The following is a 23,916-nucleotide window of genomic DNA, read 5'->3' as shown; positions in this document are numbered from 1 at the left end:
GTGAGCTCCAGGTCCCTTGAATATAGGGTCTAATTAAACAAGCAGCATTTCACAGGGACAGGGTAAATTGGTTATCGCGGGACACGTTATCACGCGTCGAACTAACCCAATTTCAATGTTCCGGGGTCTAAGCGCCGTTTATGCCTTGGTGCCTGAATCATTGTGTACCGATGGTTCTAAGACCAATCCTCACCTTCCCCCTCATCGCCCCCCTGACCTTTACTGGATTTTTGCGAATTCGCTTTTTCCATACTATCTTTGATTCTTTCGCGCTTGTGCAGGCGCCATGGTTGCGCCCGCTGTTCCTGAGTATGTTCCTGTCCCGTTTACGTGTTCCTCGGCTTGCGTACGCATGATCATTGCTTGAGATCGCTCAGGGCTGCAGCTGTGGGGATGGCAGAATGAGTTACTGACATTGAGCGCACTATCTAGGATCCATGAGGAGGATGAGATCTATGTTGCTGTCGATGCGCGCACAGAATCTTTGCAGAGCTTGCGAGAACTAGGCCCCCCGGATCTCGTTTATTTGGTTAAACAACCCAAGGCCAATTCGACTCGCCAGGTACGCCCTTCCAATGAAAATGACTCAATTGATGCTGTGCGCAAGGCTGACTCGACTCCCTGTACCATAGACCGGCGTTTACCACCATGTCACCGGAATTGACGCCTCATCATCCGCCAGCTTGGCTGCCTACGTCAACACCCTCACATTCTCTCCCCTCGACAAGACGCATAAAGTGGTATCGGGAATCTACTGGTTAGTGCGCCAATCGGGATATCCTTGAAGCCGTGTGCTGATCTCTCTCCAGTTGCTACAATGCGTTCTCCCACCTCGATATGCGCGTCGAAGTCAAGATCCCCGGAAGTTTAGAGAGTTACTGCATTGACGAGCGGGGCGACAAGCGTGTTGCCACTGACGCTCTCTGGCTCGAGACTTTCCTTTGTTCTGTTCTGAGGGCTTATCACTATGCCGACGATGGCACCGGCGATGCCGTCAAGAAGATTGTCGGAGTTCGACGGTTCAACCCGGTCACTAACACGGAGATGGAGCATAAGTTCTTGGACGCCGCCGAAAAGCTGTTCTTCCTAGGTATGATCTCTATTATCCGATGGTGTCATTTTGGGCCCTATAGGCTAATGATGTCCCAGGACGCCAACTCAGCTCCGACCCCGAAACACAAGTCCCCAACACCGTCAGCAACCACCTGACATCCGGAATCCTGAAATATATCCACACTACCGGCCGTTACACATCTGGAATCAATCTGTTTGAGAAACTCCGCTCCCGGGACGTCGAGGTCTCCTCGCTCCTGGCGCGCGTACAAATGATGGCAGATGAAGAAGTACAGGCTGTGCGCTTAATGTACGATGCGTTACAAGATGTGCCCATGGACTATGCTCTTTTAGACTGCCAGGCAGGCTTTTGTCAGAGCAAGGGTGAGGGCGAGATGGCACTTGAATGCGCCAAGCGTGCCGTGACAGCCGCCCCCAGTGAGTTCAGCACATGGGCTCGACTCGCTGAGGTCTACGTCGGCATGGAGAAGTGGGATCTGGCACTCCTCACCCTCAACTCTTGCCCCATGTTCACTTATCAGGATAAAGATACCCCTCGCATGCCACAACCATCGCGAATCATGCTCCCCATCCTCGCTGAAAGTATACTGGACGAGATTGATGAGGGCCAGCCCAAGCAGGGAGATCCGCACGACTATGTTCACCCTTCTCTCCGCAAAATCCATGCCGCCAACTACCAGGGTACTTTCTTGAAGGCGTACAACCTGCTGACGAAGATCGCGGCTGCCATTGGTTGGGACCAACTCCTGAAGGCTCGCAGCGAGGTCTTCGTCATGGAAGAGGAATACCGGGTCGAGCGGCAGCATGTGCCTAGGCCCTCTCAGTCAGCAGAGAGAGAAACGAATGGAGATAGCCCCGACACCGAGAACGACTCTGAGTCAGTGAACGGGCCCGGAGCAAGCTCCAATGGAGATGTAACAGGCAACCATACCCAGAGCCCTCTCGAACGCCCAGAACAAACGGTGGCCTCCGAGGTCGTAAAATCTGGAAATGAAGACGTAGGTTACACGGGCCAGCACGGTCTTCCAATCTTGGGGCTCACATGCTAACTGCTTATCCAACACAGCCCGATCCATCGCACAGCTCATATACCCAATTCCAAAACAAGCGCCTTTGCGAGAGATGGCTTGACAATCTCTTCATGGTTCTCTATGAGGACCTGCGCATCTACACCATCTGGAGAACGGAGATGGCCCAGTTCCGTCAGCAAGCGATGGAGTACAAGAAGTCCGCTACCGAGTGGGAGATCCTTGGTGAGCTCGCTCAGCGACTCCACCACTTCGACGAGAGTATCGAGGCATACCAAAGCTGTCTCGCGACTCGTTTCTCGCCCAAGGCTATGCGTGGGGTGTTGAAGCTGTACGAGCAGCGAAACGATACCCGAGGCATGCTCGGCGCTTTGATTCGCCTGATCGCCTGGCAATATCGCTGGTACTCCGAGGTATGTTCACGCAATCTGATATCTCTCTTTACGCATCAACTGACCATTCCTTAGTTCTCGCCTGAACTTTTGTTCATGGTTCGTAAGCTCATTGAAGACGAAGGCGCTGTGAAGGTTCGCAGTATTGTTCAAGCGACAAACTTGCCTCAAGCCGTCCTGGACCTAACACATCAGTACTGCCAACTATGTGCGACCTTCCGCAGCAGCGGCAGCGACACTTAAAAAGCGGGCGCAGTTGAACTCGCAACCTGTCCCAAGGGCCACTCTTATCAGGCCTTAGCTTCTTTTTTTATGTCTTCCCTGAATATCCAGATAAAAATCGGGGGCTAATGACCATCCTTGACTCAAACACCTTTATTTTCCGAATTACCTGCTCAATGTTCAATCGAACTACTTTATATAAAACCTATACTTCGTACGGACCTTGGATGTCCGCATTCGATCGATAGTCTACCTAGTCACTTCGATCGCACAATGTGGATCAGCTAATGAACATGGTCTGCGATTATTCCCCACAAAGTGGAAAGACGCACCAAGCCCAGCCAGTCAAATGGCCGTAGGAAATACAATCCATGCAAGTCATTTCGGAGCCCCCAAGGCGCGAGAAATAGCTATTCTCTGACACTATCTATTGCACCGGAGGCCCATGGTCTCCCCATTACTCCATATTGCTATCCGAGTGCCTTCTATTTGCATTATTATTATTGCTCCTATACGGAGTAATGATGATAATATTTCCAAACTTCTCACCAACGCCCTCGCCCCCGTCCCTCTGATCCCCCAGGGGTTTTCCATGCATAGGGATATTCGTTCCCATCTTCATCCTGCACAGTCCCATAGCCGCCATCGTAAACAGGAATCCAACCATCAGGATAATCCGGACACAGCACACACATGAAGTTCCAATCCAATTGCATATAGAGATCCCCTAGGGCTTTGACTTGCACCCTCATATATCCGCGGTAAGAAGCGTAGTCATATCCCTCTTCAGGGTTATACTGCGGATCAATAGCCCCAAGAAACCCATATTTTTCACCCCCATCCGCGATGATCGATTTTAAGGATTTCTCATCAATCACAAGACAAGAGGCAAAACGAGATTGCCCGACGAGCTCCTCTGCCTTGATCTTACGCAGATATTCGATGAAATGGCTGCGGACTTGTTGAATGCTGGCGTTATTCCAACGATTAGGGTCTGAAATAATCACATCTTTGTGTGATTCTTCTATCAGTTGTTTAAGGTAGGATTCATTGCTGTTGACCCGGACTTGAGAACTGATCCCCCTTTTCAGTCGTTGAGCGATTCTTTCTAAAGCGATTGGCCATAGTTCTTCGGATTCAGTCGTATAGACTGTTCGATAGATGATGAAGCCCCAAGGAAGATTGGATGGGCAGTCGAATAAAAATCGGTGGCGAGAACGACTAGGCACATTCTCGAACCATGACTCTTGCTCTCGTTCCCAAGAGGTTTCTTCGGTGATTTCGGGGTGGTGCCAGCGTTGTGACCACACTGGGTGATGGTAGAACTTCTCGGGGTCTAGTTCCTCAACCTGGTCGTTGGGATCGGGGTCGGTAGAGTCAGATGGGGATGAAGACATTTGTGGAAAGTGATACACCACAAAATACCCAAAGAGAAGGAGTAGAGAAAGATAGTAAAGTACTGCAATGGCGCATTCCATTTTGCTTCGCAAATCTCGAAGCTGCTGAGCTTGAGGCTGACTTCGAGCCTCATTTCAAAGCGGCAGCTAAGATAGGCAACCACCTGGAGGAAACACACTACCCGTTCAGAGTGGGGGCCTTGGAAACGCCAGTGACTTGCATACAACCGTCCAATCTTGAAATCTTGGATTAAATCCAATCTATCTGGAATAATGTAATGTAATATACACTGTGGTTATAAAGCCAGTCCCTGCTTATAATCCCTCACAGTCTGCTCGAAAGACTCATCCCGCTTAAAGCCCAAAGATATAGCCTGCGTGTTATCGAACTGCGTCGGCCATGATCGCAAAATAGGAACAATCGAGCTGTCCTCCTTTTCCGTAAGCAACGCCAACTTCTCCTTACCCCCAACAGCCTCAAGCGCATCCATCATACCCTGAACCGAAACGCAAATCCCGGGCACATTGATCTGTCGAATATGCAACGGAACCGCATCCGCCGGAAGCCGAAGCGTGATCAGTAAATTCTCCACCAGAGTCTTGGGCGAGCACAGCCACGACTTGAACTCCCGATCTTCAATGGGAATCACGCATTCCTTGCCATCCAGCGGCTCGCGGATCATCCCGGACAGGAACGATGAGGCGGCCGCAGTAGGCGCACCGGGGCGCACGGAGATAGTAGGGAAGCGCAGAGTGAAACCCGTCACAAACCCGCGACGGGTATAGTCATTGACGAGAGTTTCGCAGACGATTTTCTCTGCGCCGTAGGACGACTCTGGAGTCGGGATCACGCTATCTGTTACGACTTCCGGCAAGGGCTGGCCGTAAACTGCCTGACTGGAGGAGTAGATGAGACGAACGCCGGGACAGGTATGTCGGAGGGCGTCGAGGAGGTTTCGGGTGGCGTCGATGTTGACGCTCATGCCTAGGTCGAAGTTTGCTTCGGAGCCGGAGGACATGATGCCGTGGAAGGCATAGACGGCGTCCAGTGAGGCGTCGACGACATCTTTGGCGCTGTTTAGGAGATCTGCTTTGGTTGTGGTGGCATTGTTTGGGTAGCGGACGCCTGCGGGGATCGGAGGTTGGTTAATGTCCGTTAAGGTGACGCGGTAGGCGGGATCGTTTAGGAGCTCTTTTGCGAGCAATTGGCCGATGAAACCGGCGGCGCCGGTGATGAGGATATGCATGGCTGCGATTGAGGATTTTTGATGGATGCTGGGTGTTATGTTCTTAATAAGTTATACTGTCGACGCCTTTCTCTCCGCATTCGCATCAAGTCCGAGATGGTGTTGGGTCCTCCGCATCGGACTTGGGCCGGCTGTGGATCACTGGGGAATTCTGGGGTAATGCATTTCCGCAAAGCATGTTGTATAGTAAAGGAGAGTCAGAGAGAGACAAGACAAGAGACAGTAAAAAGAAAAGGAAAAGAGAGAAACTGGGCCAAACAAACCTCGGGATGTTGCAGGTCTAATGCAGCCCGGTGGTGATTGCCGATTTCACCTGCCTTCTCACCATGGACTTTCCTCCAATTCACTTCGTCTCATTCTTCATCTGAGCTCTCGTTGATTCCAAAACCAATGACCCTATTACGCAACTGGCGAAGGAAGTGAAGAAACAGTACTTCACCAGGAAGAGCTTACGAAAGTCCTTGAAACACCGTTCACGAGCGCTTCGGCAATACTGCTGGTGGTGAAGCTTGTGGTTACGGTCATCAATCGAAAGACCCTTGAAATCGTCTTGCACAGTCGAGTCAAGAGTCAGCATGCTATTATGGTGTTCGGACAAGATTATCTCCCCTTTCGGCACGTCCTACTGCGTTCATCAAATTAACTCCAACGAATGATGCAACAATTGTTACCGGAGGGTCTTCGATGAACGGCACAATTACGATCCTCTCTTTCGGCTCGTCTGACACCATTTATCAACCCTTTTCGAACCATTGATGCACCAATTGATACCGGAGGGTCTTTGAAGAACGGGTCGATTACGGCGACCATACAACCGGATCTATCTGACAACGTTGTTGGCCGTCCTCATCAGCCGTGGGAAAGAGACTGGTACCCGAGCAAGAGCTAAGAAACTTCGCCGAGAAGGTCTGAAGAGCACAAAGCCTTTATCAGTCATCTCGCTAGTGTCATAAGGACTATGGTCATCTGTATTCTCCGTGTAAATAGCGATGTGCAAGATGGCCGAGATTCCCTGGAAATCGGGAAAGTCGAGTCCGCGGGGGGTCAGAGAGTCACACATTTTAATTTACTTCTTTTATTTTCTTTTTTTCTCTTTTTTCCCTCTCTTTTTCGCCTTAGCTTATTTTAAATGTTATGGCATTGAACCTCTTCGGCTTCTTTTCTCCGAAACCTTCCCCTAAACCGCATGCCGGAGCATCACCGATTGCAACATGGACGCGACTCCACTGAAGCGCTCCTCCGATGACGCTGGCCTGGAGTCGCCCCGAGAGAAGACACGCTCGGTGCCAAAGATCTCCAAAGCTCGTGCCTGTAAGTCGCTTCCCCACATCCCCGAACTTCCGCTGACCTGCAAAGGCGCCGAATGTAAGCGCCACAAGATTCGCTGCGAATTCCGACCAGGCGAGACTACATGCACAAAATGTATTCGCAGCGGTATCAAATGCGTCGTCAATGACTTCTCGCAGAAGTTCGTCGACGACGATGGCATGTACGCGCCCTCCCCCGCACCCGGTGGAGTCCCGCCCCTCAAACCACAAACGCAGATGCTGATCGAATTACCATGATAGTTGGAAATCCCAGGCAAATGCGACAATGCACCAGCTGCAGGCAGCGGTGTCGCATCTGCTGCGCCAGAATGGGTTGCCGGAGCTCTCAACCTACGCGCCCGGGGACACTTTCAACGGACCCAGTCCCGCGGCATCGCATCACACCCATCGTCCCTCGATCGATCGATCCCAGACACAAACCAGCCATGCAGAGGGCCCCGGTGTCGTGATGGATGTCACTCGGGAACCGTCGCCGGAGCAGGATCTCCAAGACCCCGAGCTGGTGCCGGCCCCCATGCGCAGTCTATACGAGGTGACCAAATTACGGAACCTGAGGAATAACCATGTCGAAGCCCCGAAGCAGACCTTGTTAGAAGAGGATTTCATCTCGCGAGGGCTGATCTCGCTCCACGAAGCCGACGAGCTGTTCGCGTACTTCAGTCGTACCATGAACCAACTACTATGGGGAGGTATAATTCTTGTACACCGCGATTTAACATCCGTCCGACGGGCTTCGACGCTGCTCTCTGCAGCGGTCCTTACCGTCGCGGCCCTCCATATCCCGAACCGCACCGAAACCTTGAACAGGTGCTACAGCGAGTATGTATCGCTGGTGTCGAGCATGGCCCTGACGCGCGCCCACACTCTCGATGACATCCGTGGTCTCTGCGTGGGCGCTTTCTGGCTTTCTGAGCTGAGCTGGAAGCTCTCGGGCCATGCCGTGCGTATTGCGACCGAGATGGGTCTTCATCAGAGCTATCAGCGCTTGACGCGCGGTCATACGGATCAGTATGAGCGCGCTCAGCTCTGGTACTTACTATACGTGTGCGACCATCACTTCAGCATCGCGTACGGTCGCCCGCCGGTCATTCACGAGGACGTGGTGATCCGTAACCACGAGACATTTCTTGCGCTGCCAATGGTGGTCCCCGGCGACATTCGGCTCTTGGCGCAAGTCGCGCTGTTCATGATCCTGACCGAGGCCTACCGCATGTTCGGCAGCGATACCGAGCAGGCCTTGGCGGAAGAAGATTTCGGACAGTTGCGCGCATATAATGTCGCTGTAGACCAATGGCGACTCCTCTGGCAGCCTCGATCCGGTAAGTGATCCCTCTCGACCCATGAAACTGTCGACCCTAACATCTTTTGGAATCCATCGCAGCCGATAGTGCCTATGTGCGAACGTATCCGTCCAAAGGCGTAGTCTTGCATTACCATTTCGCCAAATTTCAACTAAACTCCCTTTCCCTCCGTGCCCTCTCACCCTCCAATACCCCAGTGTTCTCCATGGACCGTAAAGAGTCCGCCAACATCGCGATTTCATCCGCAATGGCATGTCTCAACATGGTCCTAGAAGAACCCGACATTCGCGACGCGATCGTCGGCGTTCCCATCTTCACTCACACAATGGTTACTTTCTCCGCCGTTTTCTTGCTCAAGGTCGCGATCAACTGGAACACGGCGTATCTCAGCATCAATGCGCGTCAGGTACGCCGACTCGTAGAACGAGTCATCGAACTAATGAACTGTGTGTCCGCAGGCGAGCGCCACCTCACGCGACACATCGCACGAGGTCTAGGCAAAATGCTCGAGCGATTCGACTCTTGGGAATCCGCTTGGCAATTCCGTGAGGTCGAAGGCCGCGATGTCCCCGGGGGAGCCAATGCCATGGCACAAGGATTCCCACCACCAGATTTGATTTATGGAATGGTCGGAACATATGGATTTGGGCTGGATGAGAACCTCCTCGACCCCATGGCGGATTTTGAGTTCTTGACGCAATAGGAATGTTACTTGGGGCCACGCAATGCACACGCACCCTGCATCCGGAGTGTAAATTCAACCCTAACACCTGGGCATGTCACTCCCATGTCGTCACCGTCACCTCCGCTTATGCCCCCTTGAGCTGAACTCATTTTCCGCTTTTCCTTTTCCTTTTCCTTTTCTCTTTTTTTTTAAAAATTTAAATCTCACTCTTATATCTCTCGTTTCCCACTTTATCTTAGGAAACTCGGTCAATCCCAGCGCAAACCCATCCCTTGATCGGGTTCCCTTATTCCCTATACTTTTAATCCCAATTACTCGCTATGTCTACCCGCAAGAGAAAGCAAGATGAAGAGCTCCAGGCTCTGCCTAGTGATGAAAGCGAGGAAGAAGAAGAGTAAGTTCCATCTTCAATGCTGCATACAGCCGTTCAAATCAATAAATCGCGCATCCAAACGAAACATCGCAACATATCCAATCTCGCAGCGAAAAGATCTCCTTCTAGCATAACTGCACAAATCCCCAAGCTCCAATTGCGAATTACTAACCCGATCGCGAAACCAGATACGAAGATTCCGAGCCCGAGTTAGCTGAAGGAAGCGACGAAGGCGAAGAAGAGGAAGAACCCGAAGGCGCATCGGAGTCCGACGAAGACGACGACGAAGAAGAGCCTCAAGAGAAAGAGAAAGACAGCGGTAAATTCCACATCTAATTCAAATCACATCGCGATGAAAAAACGAACTAATGAATCCCAGGTCCCCCGGTCGCGAAAAAGCAAAAGACCGCGCCCATCGTAGTCGATGACGACGAGGGCGTCGAAGTCGCCGAGAGCGGCGCCGATAAGGACGAGCCTGTTGAAGACGAAGACGAGGGCGAGGAAGAAGAGGCTGCTGATACAGCTAAGAAGAGTGGTCCTGCTGCTGCTGCTGCGAGGGATAAGGGCGATGTCGTTCCTAAGGAGTCTGATTTGCCAGAGGTTGAGGCTGCTGAGAAGGCAGATGAGGAGGATGAGAAATGATTTATTGATTTCGCTGATGTATGAAGAACGTGGTTTTGGGGATGAGTTTCTCGTTTCTCTCTGTTCGAGAACTTGTGCGAATCCTATACTTCTATATACGTATTTTTCACTTGGCGATGAGTCTTGGTAGTATGAAATTGATATTGAGACTGAGACTTGAGTATATCATGGGTATTTTGAGCATAGAGTATCGACTAACCCTAGGTACCTCTATGTCCACGAGCTGTCCATTGCCAATAAATACTCTCGGACTTCCGAGATTGAATACTTCAAAGCTCTTCGCTAAACCCAGACTAAAAACTAGACCGAAATGAAGTCTTCCCAAGACCAAGAATAAGAATCCATATCGACCCTCCCATATAGACCAGGATCCAAATCTAGCGCGAACCACAACCCCACTACCCCCAACCACCCTCCAAGCCCAATCCCCAAATCCAACCCCAAAATGCCACACAACCTATCCATCCTCGTCTACCAAGGCGTCCCAGTAGACTTCTCCAAATACCGACACACAGCCCTCTACGCAGACTGGGGCGACGAGCACGAGTGGCTACACGTGGTAGGCGGACACCCATTCTTCGCATTCCAAAAGAACGACCAGAATCCCATTTCCGAGGAACCCATTGCGCGCATCCCTGTATGCTCGATACCGGAATCTATTTCGAGATCGAGGATCCACGTAGCGTGTGTCTCGACGCCTGTGCGGAACGGGGATGAGTTTCGGGATTGGAATTGTCAGAATTGGGTTGGGGAGGCTTTGGCGGAGTTGGTGGGGATTGGGTGTGTTACGGGGGTAGAGAGGGAGGTTGCTATTGGGAAGATGGTGGAGGTTATTTTGGAGGCGGAGCTGGAGGATGTGAGTTTGATTTCTGGGTTTGAAGTGGGAGATGATGCTAACGGGGGTTTGGTCTGTAGGATGGGATGTACTAATTTTGATATTGCGTGGGTGGTTCTTCTATGGGATGGGAGGTTGGGATTGAGGTATGCCTTGAGGAGATGTGAGGCATTTCTCTTGCAATTATACACTGTTGAACTGCAACATACGTTCATGTGTTTGGATTTTCTCGAGAAACTCAAGCTAATATCTTCTCAATCGCTGATCAAAAGGAAAGCAAGTACGCCAATCAAACACAGACAGAACCGGGGGATTCACCTCCAAACCTGGGAATGTTTTAGCACTCATTCGTGGGATATTAACACGTCTCCCAAACCTGTCCATCAATCGCGACCAGCCGATTAAACAACTGATCCCTTGTCCCCATAGCAGTAAGCTGATATCTCTGCCCAGGTTTCTGACCCGTAATCAGTAACCCATCGACAACCTCTTTACTCCCAAGAGCCCATCCCACCACCAACTTCCCCTTCCATCCCATTCCACCCAGCTTCCTCATCTCCTGAATCTCAGTCACTGGCATGGTAAACAGTACCGACTCCACTTTCCGATTCACTACCTTAACATCCTCAATCTGAGGCGTCTCCGTCGTAAAGTAGAGCAAAGGAGGCTCCTGAGTCGAGTCAATAATCACCGTACCATGCTTGCCTCTGTACCGGGCGTCGAATGCCACGGGTCCAATGGGCGTGATCATCTTTCCCTTGTGACGGAGGACTCCGACGCGGTTCTTCGCATGGCGAGAACCAATCGTTGCTCGCAGGCGGTCAATGCCTCGTTTACTTTCCACGCCGCTGGCTGTCGTGCCCCGGAAAAAGCTGAGTATGCCGGATGTCACAGTCTTTTTGTGGGCTTTTTCCTGCGGCTGGGTCTCGGTCTGGATGTGTGTATCATTGTGGGGTTTGACGAGCGCCGCTTGATTAATTTCTTCGTCGGTAGCGTCGAGGGTTAAATCCTCTTTATGCAGAGAGGCCGGTCGTGAAGGTGCCTTTTGGTCACTTGAATCTGGGGGCGGCGGCAATGGAGATGCATTGGCTTCGCCGATGCGGAGCAAGGTGACGGCTAATTGTGCATTCGTTGGGATGCCCTTGAGTAGTGAGCTAGTGCGGTGGTTAGTTCATCATACATTAGCAGACTTGAACGGTATCGCAACATACTTCTGCAACTCGATGACCTTTTGCCATTTGGGGAACCGTCGGTTCAGATACTGGATTCCACGGCGGATAGCAGGATCGCCGAAGAATGCAAATCCAAAGATGAACGTGCTGACTTTCATGAGGACATAGCTGGATGTCATCATCGAAGCAAGACAGGCCGGAACCAACACCGCAGCCAGGCGCAAACGGGGGCTCAACTGTGGGAACGGAGCCGTTGCAGAGAGCGCACTAGAGGAAGAAAGTTAGAGATAGGCATCAATGCAGCTAGGGCATAGATTGACTCACTTCCCCATCTTTTCATATGTGTCTGTGATATCATTCACCACTTGCATTGCAAAGTTGGCAGCATCCATAACACTCTTTTTCATGGGCTGCCGGGTTTTGTCATGCGAGTCTGACGGAACCTTGCCATGGGCGGCGCTTTGTGCATCGGCGGTATTAGCAACCATATCCATCACATCGGGGACATCGTCTTCGAGTGGTGCGCCCTCGGGTACACCTTGGTCATGTTTGCCGGCTGCGCTGCCTACCGCAACACTAGCAATGCTGGCGACTAAATTGCTAGCCTCTTGCTCGGCTGCCTCGCCCTTGTATTTTTCAGGCGCGCCAGTGATACTATCATGAGAGCCAAGAATGCCTGCCTTGGGCTTTTGAACCCCGCCCGTGTCTTTGTCGACTAGAGCGATTGGCGCTGGAGGGAACATGAGATTTCGGCAGGGAGGGTAGACTATCAGGGCAAGTAGCGTTGCCAGGATAGTTGGAACCAACATATCAAGAAGCCATGAAACAAGGTAAACCTGTGGGTGCAAGCAGTCAGCAGGCATGTCTGAGCTTATGCTTGTTGGATGCATACTGCGGCAAATTTACTGGTTCGTCGGGGCTCTCTCCAGGATCGTAGCCGAGCGATATGTTTGACGCAGCTAGTCAAGCTTACGACCACACTGACGTAGAATCGCTCGAGCGTTGCTCGCAACTTGTCTGGTGAGAATTCATCGTCGTCTGTTCTCGTGAGATCCAATCTCTGTAGTGGAGCATCGGGCACTGCCTTGATTCTGTAAACTTGCTGTAAATCAATTTCATTAGCCTCGATGATTATGTTAAATCAAAAGAAGGTCAATTAACCTTGTCAAAACGCCTGATCAGCATCCACAAGTCTTCATTGGAGAGCCCGGCCACTAGAGGCTCGGCAACATGATCTGCATGTTCACCCCATCCGACATTAGTGATTTCCGCCGTTTCACCAGCCTTTTGAGCAAGGCCTTTCTCATCCTGGTCGACTTGGGACAGCACATGGCTATCAGTTGGTCCGTCTGGGAGTTCTGGTTCTGTGCTGAGCTGGTCGTCGATCTTACTGTCGGTCTCTATTGCGGGCACTGCCCTTTGATCAATAGACATGATGTGTGAAAGATAGCAATGATTTGAATTTTGAAGGTCACTCCATGTGCCGGCATATACATAGCGAGCCTGGTGTTACTTGTATTTGCTTGTTTGAGATTGTCGACGTCATCCGCCCAAATCAGGGCAGCGGTGGCAATCAACAAACCAGTGGAGAACACATTCCAATAATGATCTCGCAATCCCCAGACACATTTGACCCAAACAAAGAAACGTCGGTTTCTCACTATATACTTCGAATTCGGAACTGAGTGAGTGATCTGGTGAGTCGTCTACGGAATTTCGGGGCTTCCCCGATAGTAGCGTAGATCAAAAACTCCCATCCTGATGGATTGACAGTTCGGACATCCAAGGTGGGGTAGATCAGTGGGATAGAACAAACGACAGCAAGATATTCAAGATGAATTCAAGATGCACATCTATTGTAGCAACCTTGGAAAGGCAATGCCGAGAGAAATTGGGAAAGCATCATAGAAGTCTTATCGCTCTTATCACCACGTGTCAGACGCGTTCCCAAAAGGGTAACATCACTTCGCGTCCTGGGCAACTTCGCCTCGATGAGCTTGATTTCCGAATAGACTTCTATTTTGTGATACAATTGGCTCGCCATGAGCGAGGAGTGTGCTAACCCCTTACTTTTGGGGTGGATTAAGGAATGGCTGGACCAGGCTCGAGAGCGAAACAGCAAAGGCGTGACCGTGTCAGTACACCCGAGCTACCGCTGTTGAATGACGTACTCACCGTGTGCAGGTACAAGAAGGCATATGATTCCATGAAGGCATGTCCATTGCAATTTCAACATCCTTCACAGGCTCAGCAATTAAACGGACTGGGTCCAAAGTTATGTGACCGGTTAACAGATAAGCTCAAGGCTCACTGTGACGAGAATGGCCTACCTATGCCGGCGCCACCAGAAAAAGGTTGGTACCTCAGACTCTGAGTCGAAATAATGACTGAGCCAGTTTTCAAATAGGTGGTAAACGCACATCTGGCGGTGACGAGGAACAGCCGGCCAAGAAACCCAGGAAAACCAAGCCATATGTGCCTACATTGCGATCTGGTCCATATGCGTTAATTCTCGGCTTGGGAACTCAAAGTGAAAATTCGTCGCAGGGCATTACCAAGGCGCAATTGATCGAAATCGCCCAGCCATACTGTGACAGTTCGTTCACGGCGCCTCCAGATCCCACGAAGTTTTACACTGCGTGGAATTCAATGAAGACTCTCATTCAGAAAGATCTCGTCTGCGAGCACGGCCGTCCAACTAGGAAATATCTCCTCTCGGAAGAAGGCTGGGAAGTGGCCAAACGTCTCCAGCGGACATTGCCTGGGGCCTCGCAAGCCTCGACATCAGGCCCAACCACCGAGTCCCAACAGAGCGCGACAAGTGATCGCAACCTACTGGAAGAAGAGGAGCCCTTACAAGAGCCCGAAGAAACCTTGAGCAAGGAAGACATTGACAACATCGAACCCATAATGCTCCCACCGAAGAGCTTCACAATCCAGCTCGTTCTGGACACCCGCGAAGTGCGCACATCCACGGACCGCGACTACATTTCCGGCGAATTAATAAAACAAGGCATCACCCCTCAAGTGCGCGCATTGGAAGTTGGAGACGCCATGTGGGTAGCTAAATGCAACGATCCTGAATACCTCGCTCGTCACGGCGAAGAAAGTGACGAGGTGATGCTCGATTGGATCGTGGAGCGAAAGCGCCTTGATGACTTGGTTGGATCCATTAAAGATGGTCGCTTCCATGAACAAAAGTTCCGTCTCCGCCGTTCCGGAATCAAAAATGTCATCTACTTGATTGAAGAATTTGCTGTCACACATGCCGACTCTACCAGCGGGAGCGCGGCGCAGTATCAAGAGATGGTTGCTTCGGCCATTGCCTCGACGCAAGTCCTCAACGAATACTTCATCAAAAAGACGAAGCACTTGGATGAGTCGATTCGATACCTGGCGCGTATGACTCTTCTGTTACGGAGGATGTACGGGGTGGAAGACCCTCCTTCAAACCCAGATGGAAATAGCAATGCGACTCCCAGCGGTCCTGCGGGCCAAGTCTCCAAAATTGGATTGATTCCCGGGCGTCGCCTCGCCAACGATTCGTATCTCACCATCCTTGACAAATTTCGCTCTCGAGACTCGTCTACTACTTACGGTGTTTCATTCGTGATCTTTTCTGCCCTCACATCTAAATCAGATACCCTAACTCTGCGTGATGTATTCTTGAAAATGCTCATGTGTACACGCGGTGTGACGGGCGAAAAGGCACTTGAAATTCAACAGATTTGGCCAACGCCTCGACATTTGATGGAGGCGTACGCTAGCTTGGATCCTAAAGAACGGGATTCGATGATAGTGACAAGGATGGCGGAAGTCGTCGGGCGAAAGAAAGTTGCCAAAGACCTCAGCAAGCGCATCGCTGAGATTTGGGGACAATCAAGTTGATACAAGTTCATTGGGAGACTACCTTTGGATGATAATTGGAACAAAAGTCTTATCATTGATATATTGGATATTAACGTAACGCTTAATCGAAACAAATGATTAAAAATACATAATTCAGTTTCTCCTCCTCAGAAACTTCTTGATGCTCTCTTTATCAATCCGTAGAGCCAAGCTGCTCATGACCACAGAGATGCTACTCAGCGCCATCGCCAACGCAGCCCAAACCGGACTAAGTCTCCAATGCTTATTGACCATGACCATTTCACCACCAACAGACATTTCATGATGTCCACTAACAATAGGATAGAAAACACCCGCAGCAACAGGAACAAGGCAAAGGTTATAGACAACCGCCCAGCAAAAGTTCAAACGGACCCGATTGAAGACCCGTCGACTAAGCATCACCAGCTGCAAAATCGTACCGAGATCCGAATTGAGTAGAATAAAGCTGGCAGAGTTGATGGCGACGTCCGAGCCAGAGGCCATGGCGATGCTCACATCTGCCGCGGCTAATGCGGGGGAGTCATTGACTCCATCACCAACAAAAGCGACGATAGGACGAGAGTTGTTCTGAGCATTCACATCGCTATCTGAGCGTTCCTGGATCTGGCGGACGAACGTCGCTTTCTCGGCGGGGAGCACGTTAGCCATGACTCTTGTGCGGGAGATCCCGAGCATGTCTGCCACGGCATGGGCTGTTTTTTGGTTGTCGCCGGTGCACATGTAGACTTCCACGTTGCGCTTTTCGAGTTGCGAGATGACGTCGATGGCTTCTGGTCGGAGTGTGTCAGAGGTGGCGAAGACAATGGCGGGTGTGAATGGGGCTTGTTCGGTGGAGGTGTTGTGAAGCTTGCGGAGAGACAGGATAGCAGTTGACTTTCCTGCCGATTGGTATTTGGATAAGAGGTTGGAAACAAAATATGTGTCTGTTTCGGGTGTGATGATGCTGTTCAACAAGCGCTCGTTGCCGATTGCAGCCTCGTACTGCTCGTCCTCGGGACCGGAAATGGTGAATGTTCCTCTCATGCCTTGTCCTGAGATCTCCTGAATATCAGAGGTCTTGACGGAGGCAGAGACCTGGGATTTGCAGACTTCGGTGATGGCTTGAGCGATGGGATGGTTGCTTGTCTCCTCCATCTTCCGAGCGAGAGCCCATGCAATTTTGGCCACCTCCAGATCATTGGTGAGGACTTCGTGATCAGAGACCTTCAGGCTTCCACCCTCAGTCAAGGTTCCTGTCTTGTCGAACACGATCGCGCTCAACCGACTGGCTTCTTGGAATGCCTCGCCACCACCCTTGACCAGGATGCCATGCTTGGCTGCCAAGCCTCCTCCAACAAATAGTGCAGTAGGGGCAGCGAGAGCCAGTCCGCATGGGCAAGCTACGACGAAGACTGCGACTGCAAATTCCAGAGCCCAGAACGTCCACCCGCCATGTGCAACATCGAGATAGTCCGCAGGAAGTACACCCGAATTGCCCAGAGCCAGCCAGATCACAAAGGTCGATACGGCGATCAGAGTGATTATGGGCACAAAATGCGAGGTGAGAAGATCAGCCACTCTTTCGAGAGGCGCACGTTTGCTTTGTCCTTCACGAACCACAGCAATAATCCGATCGAGCATCGAGGAGCCGCCAAGCTCTGTGATTCGAATGCGCACTGGTTGACCAACGTTGACAGAGCCGGTGTAAACAATGTCATCAGTGGTCTTCTTGACTGGCCGCGACTCTCCGGTCAAAGAGCTCTCGTCAAACTGGTACGAGGCATTATCGACAATGAGTCCGTCGGCAGGAGGCGATGCGCCGTGGGGAATGCTCACGACATCACCAACCTCCAGGAGATCAACACTTGTACGGCTGACTCCATCTTCGGTTGAATCATCGGCTAGCAGAGCATCAGAAGGTCGAAGCTTTCCCAAAGAGGAGACAGCATCGCCGGTCCGGGCCTTGCTGTAGGCTTCCAAGAATCGACCAGCTAGGATGAACAACGTCAAGAAAACGACAGAGTCAAAATATGTCGTGCTGTGGGCACTTGATTTGGTGCCGACGACCGCGTCGACAATCAAGACTGCCAAAGATGAGATGTATGCGACATTCGTACCAGCGGAGATGAGAAGATTCATGCTACCAAAGCGGTAGAGTCTTCGAAGGATTGGGACGCGGCTGCCGGGTCGCCATAAAGCATAAATTTCCTTGAAGGCCCTGGTATGGAACACATCGGTGCCATAAAACATTACTGGCGTTGACATGATGAAAAGCGCCCATTCAATGCGCGTTACGCTGCCAGACCACATCGGCTGCTCCAGGTAGACCCGACCGGGGTTCTCGGGGGATACCAGAGACATGAACACAATTCCGACAATGAAAGTAGGGATAGCACTCAAAAAGACGAAGATCAAGCGCGATAGCAAACGACGTCGTTCATGGTGTTGAATTGCGCGAGATCGGTCTTCGATACTGGGCGGATGGTAAACACTGGCCTGGAACAACTCATTTGCCGAATGAATGGCTGCTATGATTGAGCGAATGGTGACTGATGGTGGGCTAGGGGTGTATGTGATTTTAAGGACAGGATGCTTTTCGCTCAGTGCCTCGACGATAGTGACACCTGGAACTGCCTCTACGGCCCTGGTGACAGTGTTGGGGCAATGGTGACAGAACATGCCATCAACCTGGATGGAGATTGTTCTAGCTTGTGTGGTGGAAGCCTTGGGTGCGTGTGTCACTGGTGAGATGCTGGTAACAACGGCGTCGTATCCCAGATCATCGATCTTTTCGATGATGTTTTCGAGGTTGTCGTGACCTTCAAACTCTACTCTCCCACTATGGGAAAGCAGATTGACAGTCACATTCTTGATGAAGGGAAGTTCTTCGAGTCCTCGAGTCACACCCCCAACACAGGAACCACAAGTCATGCCAGTGATGGCAATCTCGGTAACAAATGTCACTGGCGAGCTGGCAGGAAGCGGGGCTGGAGCACTGGGGCTCACTTCATCAAGGGATGCTTCGAAGCCAATATCATCGATTTGCTCGACAATTTTGTCGGCATTTTGTGGAATCCCGATGTATGTGACCGTTGCACTGTTTGTAAGTAGATTTACGCTGACTTCTTTCACAAAGTCAAGCTGTTGGAGCTCAGCAGTGATACTGTTGGCACATGATGCACAGCTCATTCCACCGATGCTGATTTGGGCCCTGAATTCATCTTTCAGCTCTGGCAATGAAACAAAAGAGTCGCCAGCTGGAATCTCTGGTGTTGACTCAAGTTTTGTAACGCCAACTTCCTTTTCGTGGCTCTTGCGAGATTGAATTTTAGAATGGGGCTTCTCGGCCACCGGCCCTAGTCCTATCTGAGGAGAGTCCCACGGCTGGTCGATGAGTTCTTCTTTCTTGCAAGCATCGCAGTTGGCGATGTGTCGCTTGTGCCGGGTGGCCTGAAGGCGCTCTTTGATATTAGACGAGAAGCTGGAGACCGACGCCCGCGGTGACGGAAACAACGCAGAGCTTCTGTGATTCCACGCAGATGTATCGATCTCCGAGACGAGATTTCCTTGCTGGTCAAAGGTTGTGACATAGTGCACTTCGAATGCGGCTTGAATGAGAGCATCGACGAGGTCGGTCGGGCGTACTGAGGAGGCGTGGCTGGCACGGACTTCTTGGGTCAAGATCGTGACGTCGATATCTTGCACCGTGGATATTTCAGATAGCACTTCGGTGATATATGCAACACACGATGCGCAGTGTACATTGCTGACGAAGAAGAGACTCCTTCGCGTGTCAAAGTCCTGAGCAGCCTCCAAATCGGGAGACTGGTTCTGTGGTGATGACATGATCGACGAATCTCTGGATATAAAGCTTGTCGATCGTGATACAATCCGGAGATCTCAAAGTCTCAAGATTGGTTAGTTACACGATGGTTGGTTTTGAACACGGCGAGTGCAAAGGCAACCACCGGCAATTTATGTCTAAAAAACAGCAGGGAAAAAGGAAGAGATTTCAAATATCATAATATGAATCATTAAGAAAGAAAAGGAAGGAAAATCCCAGAAATGGGTGGATGCCTTTCAGCATGGCGAAGATGCGAGATTTGTGCGCGAACCACGCAAAAAACGCAGAAATGCCGCATTCCAGTCATCTCGGCCATGGCCCCTATGTATGTCACTAGCGTATAGTGGAATATGAAGCATGACCTCGTGTCATATCTTCAGCAGCGAGATTGAAAAGACAACCGCCACATGGATGAAGATGTGATGCATCGCTCATGGTTCATCGCAGTCCAGCATTTCCACTTTGGGAAGGCCGGTCCCGTGACTAGATGAGTCAGCACCCAATCGAGAAGGCGCGACACCCATTATTCCGCTTTGGGTTAGCGCGTTTCTCGTGCCTGACGAAGTCGTGTAGTCTGATGTCTCCAGGGGTATTGAGATGTATTGAGATGTATAGACTTGCATTGAGAGATCCCTGAGATCGTATTGTCTGTATTAGACTACGTATTCAGTCAAGTAGTTCACTTTTTAGTCAATAGAACAAGTCGAGTCACAATCAAATTTTGACTTCATTCATCTGCCCCGAGTCAAAATTTCTGCTGACTCATCATCTCTCGCCCGCTTGTCCTTTCTGGGATTTTCCCATTCTCGTCCTTATCGCCGACCGTGACATTGATACGAACCTCGCGACAAAAAAAAAAAAACCAACAGCGCAAACCAAGTGTATTCAAGACTGTGAGGACCTCGGTTCCCTAGCCGAGCTCCCCTGTCAACTCTCAGATCCCTGATTTGATCAACTACACGCTTTGATCGCAATGTCAGCCCCCAGATCCGGCGCGCGGCCAGTGCCTCCCCCCCCGCCGCCCAGTTGGACGACTGGCCAGTCTCAAGCCTCCCAGCTCAACTCCGATCAAACGCCCACAGTCTATCTCCCGTCCCCAGGCTCCCAGACCAACTACGCATCCGAAAACCTCGAACTGTCCCAACCCGGGCTGTCCAGCCCCGCAAATCGTCGAGGATGGCGGAACCAAGGTCTGTTCAGGCTGTGGTACAGTCATTAGTGAATCCAACATCGTCTCAGAAGTCACCTTCGGTGAATCCTCATCCGGCGCGGCGATGGTGCAGGGATCCTTCGTCGGAGAAGACCAAACTCACGTCCGCAGTTATGGCCCGGGCTTCCAGCGTGGAGGCGGCATGGAGAGTCGGGAAATGACCGAGCAAAACGGAAACCGCTACATGCAGCAACTCGCACGAAACTTACTCATTCCCGAAAGTGCCTCCAAGGCGGCTGGTCAGGTCTTCAAGCTCGCAGTGGGTCTCAACTTCATTCAAGGTCGCCGCACCAAGACCGTGGCCGCCGTCTGCTTGTACATCGCCTGTCGCCGTTCAAATGGCAACACCGTCATGTTGATTGATTTCGCCGATGTTCTACAGATCAACGTCTTCAAGTTGGGTCGCTGCTACAAGGCTCTCCTCGACGAGCTTCGCCTCGGTGGCAACGTCTTCCTCATGAATCCGATCGATCCCGAAAGTTTGATCTACCGTTTCGCCAAACAACTTGAGTTCGGATCATCGCTCATGGCAGTTGCCGGAGAAGCAGTTCGCATCGTGCAGCGCATGAACCGTGATTGGATGACTACGGGTCGACGCCCAGCCGGTCTTTGCGGTGCCGCGCTGATCCTGGCCGCGCGCATGAACAACTTCCGCCGAACCGTGCGTGAAGTGGTGTACATTGTCAAAGTCACAGAAACCACCATCAGCACCCGTTTAAACGAGTTCAGTTCCACAGAGAGTGGTGAACTGACCGTGGATCAATTCCGTTCCGTTCAATTAGAGAACACCCACGACCCCCCTTCATTCAATCGCGCACGAGATGCACGGAAGGGCCGTGTAAAGCACGTCCGAAAGGCAGCTACCGAGAACGACGATGACTCTTTGTCCGAAAGTGAAACCGAATCTGTACAGCCTCATCGCGTGGATGCGGATGGCTTTGCTATTCCCAACCTCCCCATTGACCCAGCGTTAACTGCAGGCCAGGGCCGGCGCTCTTCAGTCGTCGCCAAAGCTGTCAGCGATGTCATCGAAGAAATGAAGAACGAGACAACGAAATCCAAGGGCAAGGGGAAACGCCAACCCACCCCGGAACCATCTTCCGATCAGCTTGCGTCTGAAGAGGCGCTGGAAGAAGAGATGCGATCTATTCTAAACACCAATATGGCCGAAAATGGTTCCTCTGGGCCCAAGCGACCCCCAGTGTCCGACAGCCCCGAGCTTGATGAGGCGGAATTTGAAGATGACCCCGAAGTCGCGTTTTGTCTCCTGTCACCCGCCGAAGTCGAATTCAAGGAAGCAGTCTGGGTCACTGAGAACAAGGAATATCTCCGGGCCCAGCAAGCCAAGGCTCTCAAGCGAGCTCAAGAAGAAGCCGACGGTGGTCCCACCCCTCGCAAACAACGCAAGCGCCGCCGCGGCCGCCTTGGAGATGTTACCTACCTGGAAGGCGAAGAGGGTGAAGACGGTCGCCGCTCCCGTGCCACTACTCCGGCTGAGGCTACACGTCGCATGCTCGAACGCCGTGGCTACAGTAAGAAGATCAACTACTCTCTCCTCGACACTCTCTACGGCGGAGAAGGAGGCGACACCAAACAGGAAAGCATGAGCCGCAGCATGAGCCGCAGTGCCAGTGTTGCCTCCCGGCGCAGTGCCAGCATTGAGCCAGAGCAATCCTTCCGCTCTCGACGCAACACACCAAGCCGAAATCGACTATCTCGTCCTCCATCTAAGATGCGATCTGCTGCGCCCCTTCCGACGCCACCCTCAACTGCTCCTACTGCCTCACAAGAAAGAGCACAGGCAGCTCCACTCAAGGATGGTCCTCCCAACGAACCCGAAGACCTCGACGACGAGGAAGATGAAGAGGATGACGACAATGGAGATGGTGTCGATGATGCTCTCAACGGGAACTATTACGAGGAGAGTGACTACGAGTATGACGACGACGATGATTGAGAGAGATGCTCAAACTTACTGCATTATCCATCCGCTGTATGGATTGGGAGTTCTGGAACGCGGTGGCTTAAATTCTTTTCTTTGCTTTTTGTTTCGATTTCACACACATTTAAAATGATACCATTGTCACATTAGCTTCAGCGTTGGTTCCCGTCAATAAACAAGTTGATTCCCATGAGCATAATGGCACTACAGTCTGCAATCCGCTGTCTTTATAGCCTGATCTGACATCTCCAGGCCAGAAATTCTTCAGTTATGTATCTTCGAAGGACAACCTTGCGAGCTTCCTTTCGGCCATTGAGTTGGATTATTAGGGTATTAGATTGTAGATCCCACACACCGAACAGCTATATATCAAAGCGAAGAGAGCCAAGTCCCCACAGCCTCCTACATCGCATAGTAAAGACGACACAAACGAGCATACGGAACCGCAGGAACAGGAAATTTATGATCCAGCCTCCACCGCACAATTCAACTATCACAGATCCTCATAATCTCCTCCCGAGGACCTTGAAACCTATGCGAGACATAAGCCCGCATGTTGAACACCTGAACACCCTCCCAAGACACATTACGCAGACAGTTCGTCTCCATGCACTCTTTCCACGGAACCCCATACCGATCCTCAAACGCATCCTGCCAACCTTGAAACACCTCGCCGTCAATGAACCTCATAGCATCAATGGCCCGGATATCAGCCCTGATATTGCCCCTGTGGGTATATAGGGCTAAACGGCAATCCACTTTTGACGATGGACGCTTGCCGCTCCATGAGTGTAAGATAGGCTCGCGTAGAGTGTTCCAGAGCTGGGCTGTGATTTCCTTTTCGGTGAAGAGGTCTTCTATCTTTGCTTCGATGGCTTGGAGTCTTTTGGTCTGTGAGAGGCGTTGTTGTCCTAGATCCTCCAGTTGGTCTTTTATCTCTTGGATCTCGTATTGACAGTCGCTATCCGTGAATTCTTCCCAGCTGAGGTCATCGTCTTGGATGGAATTACGGACACATTCTGTTGAAGACTGGGACAGTTAGTATATTATAGTATATTATAGAAATCGAGGGATACTCAGGCGGGAGATTTACATTGATCGGTTCACGGTCTGCTGGTAGGCAATTTTCTGCTGGGAAAGCTCCTGGTGGGAAGACTTTTGATGAAAACTCTTCTGACGAGGATTCCTCTTTTATGTCATCAACTGGAGGGCAATATGCTGCTGGGAATGGCTCTGGAGTAGACATCATGAGGGTTGGTGTAAGGTGATACTTGAGGATAGGAAGTAAAATCTCGGACTACAGATGGATCTTGTCGGTTATATACTTCAATCTGACTGCATCTTGACACTTTGA

The 23,916-nt window shown here is 51.2% G+C and overlaps 11 protein-coding genes across 11 annotated transcripts; 6 read left to right on the top strand and 5 right to left on the bottom strand.

The window, feature by feature from the left end:
- Positions 1–286: 286 nt before the first annotated feature.
- Positions 287–2,737, top strand: N7506_007410 (ChAPs family protein; the record flags this gene model as incomplete). Its single annotated transcript, XM_056956703.1, has 7 exons — positions 287–309; positions 433–562; positions 633–757; positions 810–1,090; positions 1,150–2,072; positions 2,141–2,515; positions 2,570–2,737. The coding sequence occupies 7 exons, from the start codon at positions 287–289 to the stop codon at positions 2,735–2,737; spliced, it is 2,025 nt and encodes a 674-aa protein (XP_056811037.1).
- Positions 2,738–3,261: 524 nt separating this feature from the next.
- On the bottom strand, positions 3,262–4,113 carry N7506_007409 (uncharacterized protein; the record flags this gene model as incomplete). The annotated part of the gene is made up of 1 exon (XM_056956702.1): positions 3,262–4,113. One exon carries the CDS (start codon positions 4,111–4,113, stop codon positions 3,262–3,264), a length of 852 nt encoding a protein of 283 aa, XP_056811036.1.
- Positions 4,114–4,409: 296 nt separating this feature from the next.
- N7506_007408 (SDR family oxidoreductase) lies at positions 4,410–5,360 on the bottom strand (the record flags this gene model as incomplete). Its single annotated transcript, XM_056956701.1, has 1 exon — positions 4,410–5,360. The coding sequence occupies one exon, from the start codon at positions 5,358–5,360 to the stop codon at positions 4,410–4,412; it is 951 nt and encodes a 316-aa protein (XP_056811035.1).
- A 1,211-nt stretch (positions 5,361–6,571) lies between these two features.
- On the top strand, positions 6,572–8,692 carry N7506_007407 (putative C6 transcription factor; the record flags this gene model as incomplete). The annotated part of the gene is made up of 4 exons (XM_056956700.1): positions 6,572–6,671; positions 6,717–6,849; positions 6,929–8,007; positions 8,070–8,692. 4 exons carry the CDS (start codon positions 6,572–6,574, stop codon positions 8,690–8,692), a joined length of 1,935 nt encoding a protein of 644 aa, XP_056811034.1.
- Positions 8,693–8,994: 302 nt separating this feature from the next.
- N7506_007406 (uncharacterized protein) lies at positions 8,995–9,689 on the top strand (the record flags this gene model as incomplete). Its single annotated transcript, XM_056956699.1, has 3 exons — positions 8,995–9,068; positions 9,236–9,366; positions 9,427–9,689. 3 exons carry the CDS (start codon positions 8,995–8,997, stop codon positions 9,687–9,689), a joined length of 468 nt encoding a protein of 155 aa, XP_056811033.1.
- A 445-nt stretch (positions 9,690–10,134) lies between these two features.
- Positions 10,135–10,619, top strand: N7506_007405 (uncharacterized protein; the record flags this gene model as incomplete). The annotated part of the gene is made up of 2 exons (XM_056956698.1): positions 10,135–10,545; positions 10,605–10,619. The coding sequence occupies 2 exons, from the start codon at positions 10,135–10,137 to the stop codon at positions 10,617–10,619; spliced, it is 426 nt and encodes a 141-aa protein (XP_056811032.1).
- Positions 10,620–10,882: 263 nt separating this feature from the next.
- Positions 10,883–13,130, bottom strand: N7506_007404 (DUF3292 domain-containing protein; the record flags this gene model as incomplete). Its single annotated transcript, XM_056956697.1, has 5 exons — positions 10,883–11,678; positions 11,736–11,963; positions 12,021–12,532; positions 12,589–12,798; positions 12,858–13,130. The coding sequence occupies 5 exons, from the start codon at positions 13,128–13,130 to the stop codon at positions 10,883–10,885; spliced, it is 2,019 nt and encodes a 672-aa protein (XP_056811031.1).
- A 608-nt stretch (positions 13,131–13,738) lies between these two features.
- N7506_007403 (crossover junction endonuclease MUS81) lies at positions 13,739–15,584 on the top strand (the record flags this gene model as incomplete). Its single annotated transcript, XM_056956696.1, has 3 exons — positions 13,739–13,830; positions 13,881–14,050; positions 14,104–15,584. 3 exons carry the CDS (start codon positions 13,739–13,741, stop codon positions 15,582–15,584), a joined length of 1,743 nt encoding a protein of 580 aa, XP_056811030.1.
- A 114-nt stretch (positions 15,585–15,698) lies between these two features.
- N7506_007402 (putative copper resistance-associated P-type ATPase) lies at positions 15,699–19,412 on the bottom strand (the record flags this gene model as incomplete). Its single annotated transcript, XM_056956695.1, has 1 exon — positions 15,699–19,412. One exon carries the CDS (start codon positions 19,410–19,412, stop codon positions 15,699–15,701), a length of 3,714 nt encoding a protein of 1,237 aa, XP_056811029.1.
- Positions 19,413–20,383: 971 nt separating this feature from the next.
- N7506_007401 (transcription factor TFIIIB subunit BRF1) lies at positions 20,384–22,577 on the top strand (the record flags this gene model as incomplete). Its single annotated transcript, XM_056956694.1, is given in 2 exon segments — positions 20,384–20,600; positions 20,611–22,577. 2 exon segments carry the CDS (start codon positions 20,384–20,386, stop codon positions 22,575–22,577), a joined length of 2,184 nt encoding a protein of 727 aa, XP_056811028.1.
- Positions 22,578–23,048: 471 nt separating this feature from the next.
- Positions 23,049–23,808, bottom strand: N7506_007400 (uncharacterized protein; the record flags this gene model as incomplete). The annotated part of the gene is made up of 2 exons (XM_056956693.1): positions 23,049–23,591; positions 23,656–23,808. 2 exons carry the CDS (start codon positions 23,806–23,808, stop codon positions 23,049–23,051), a joined length of 696 nt encoding a protein of 231 aa, XP_056811027.1.
- Between the last annotated feature and the right edge of the window lie 108 nt (positions 23,809–23,916).

The sequence above is a fragment of the Penicillium brevicompactum genome, assembly GCF_028827555.1.
Source record: "Penicillium brevicompactum strain IBT 35665 chromosome Unknown utg000005l_segment0_segment0, whole genome shotgun sequence".
Taxonomy (NCBI): Eukaryota; Fungi; Ascomycota; class Eurotiomycetes; order Eurotiales; family Aspergillaceae; genus Penicillium; species Penicillium brevicompactum.
This window is presented reverse-complemented; position numbering and strand designations above follow the sequence as displayed.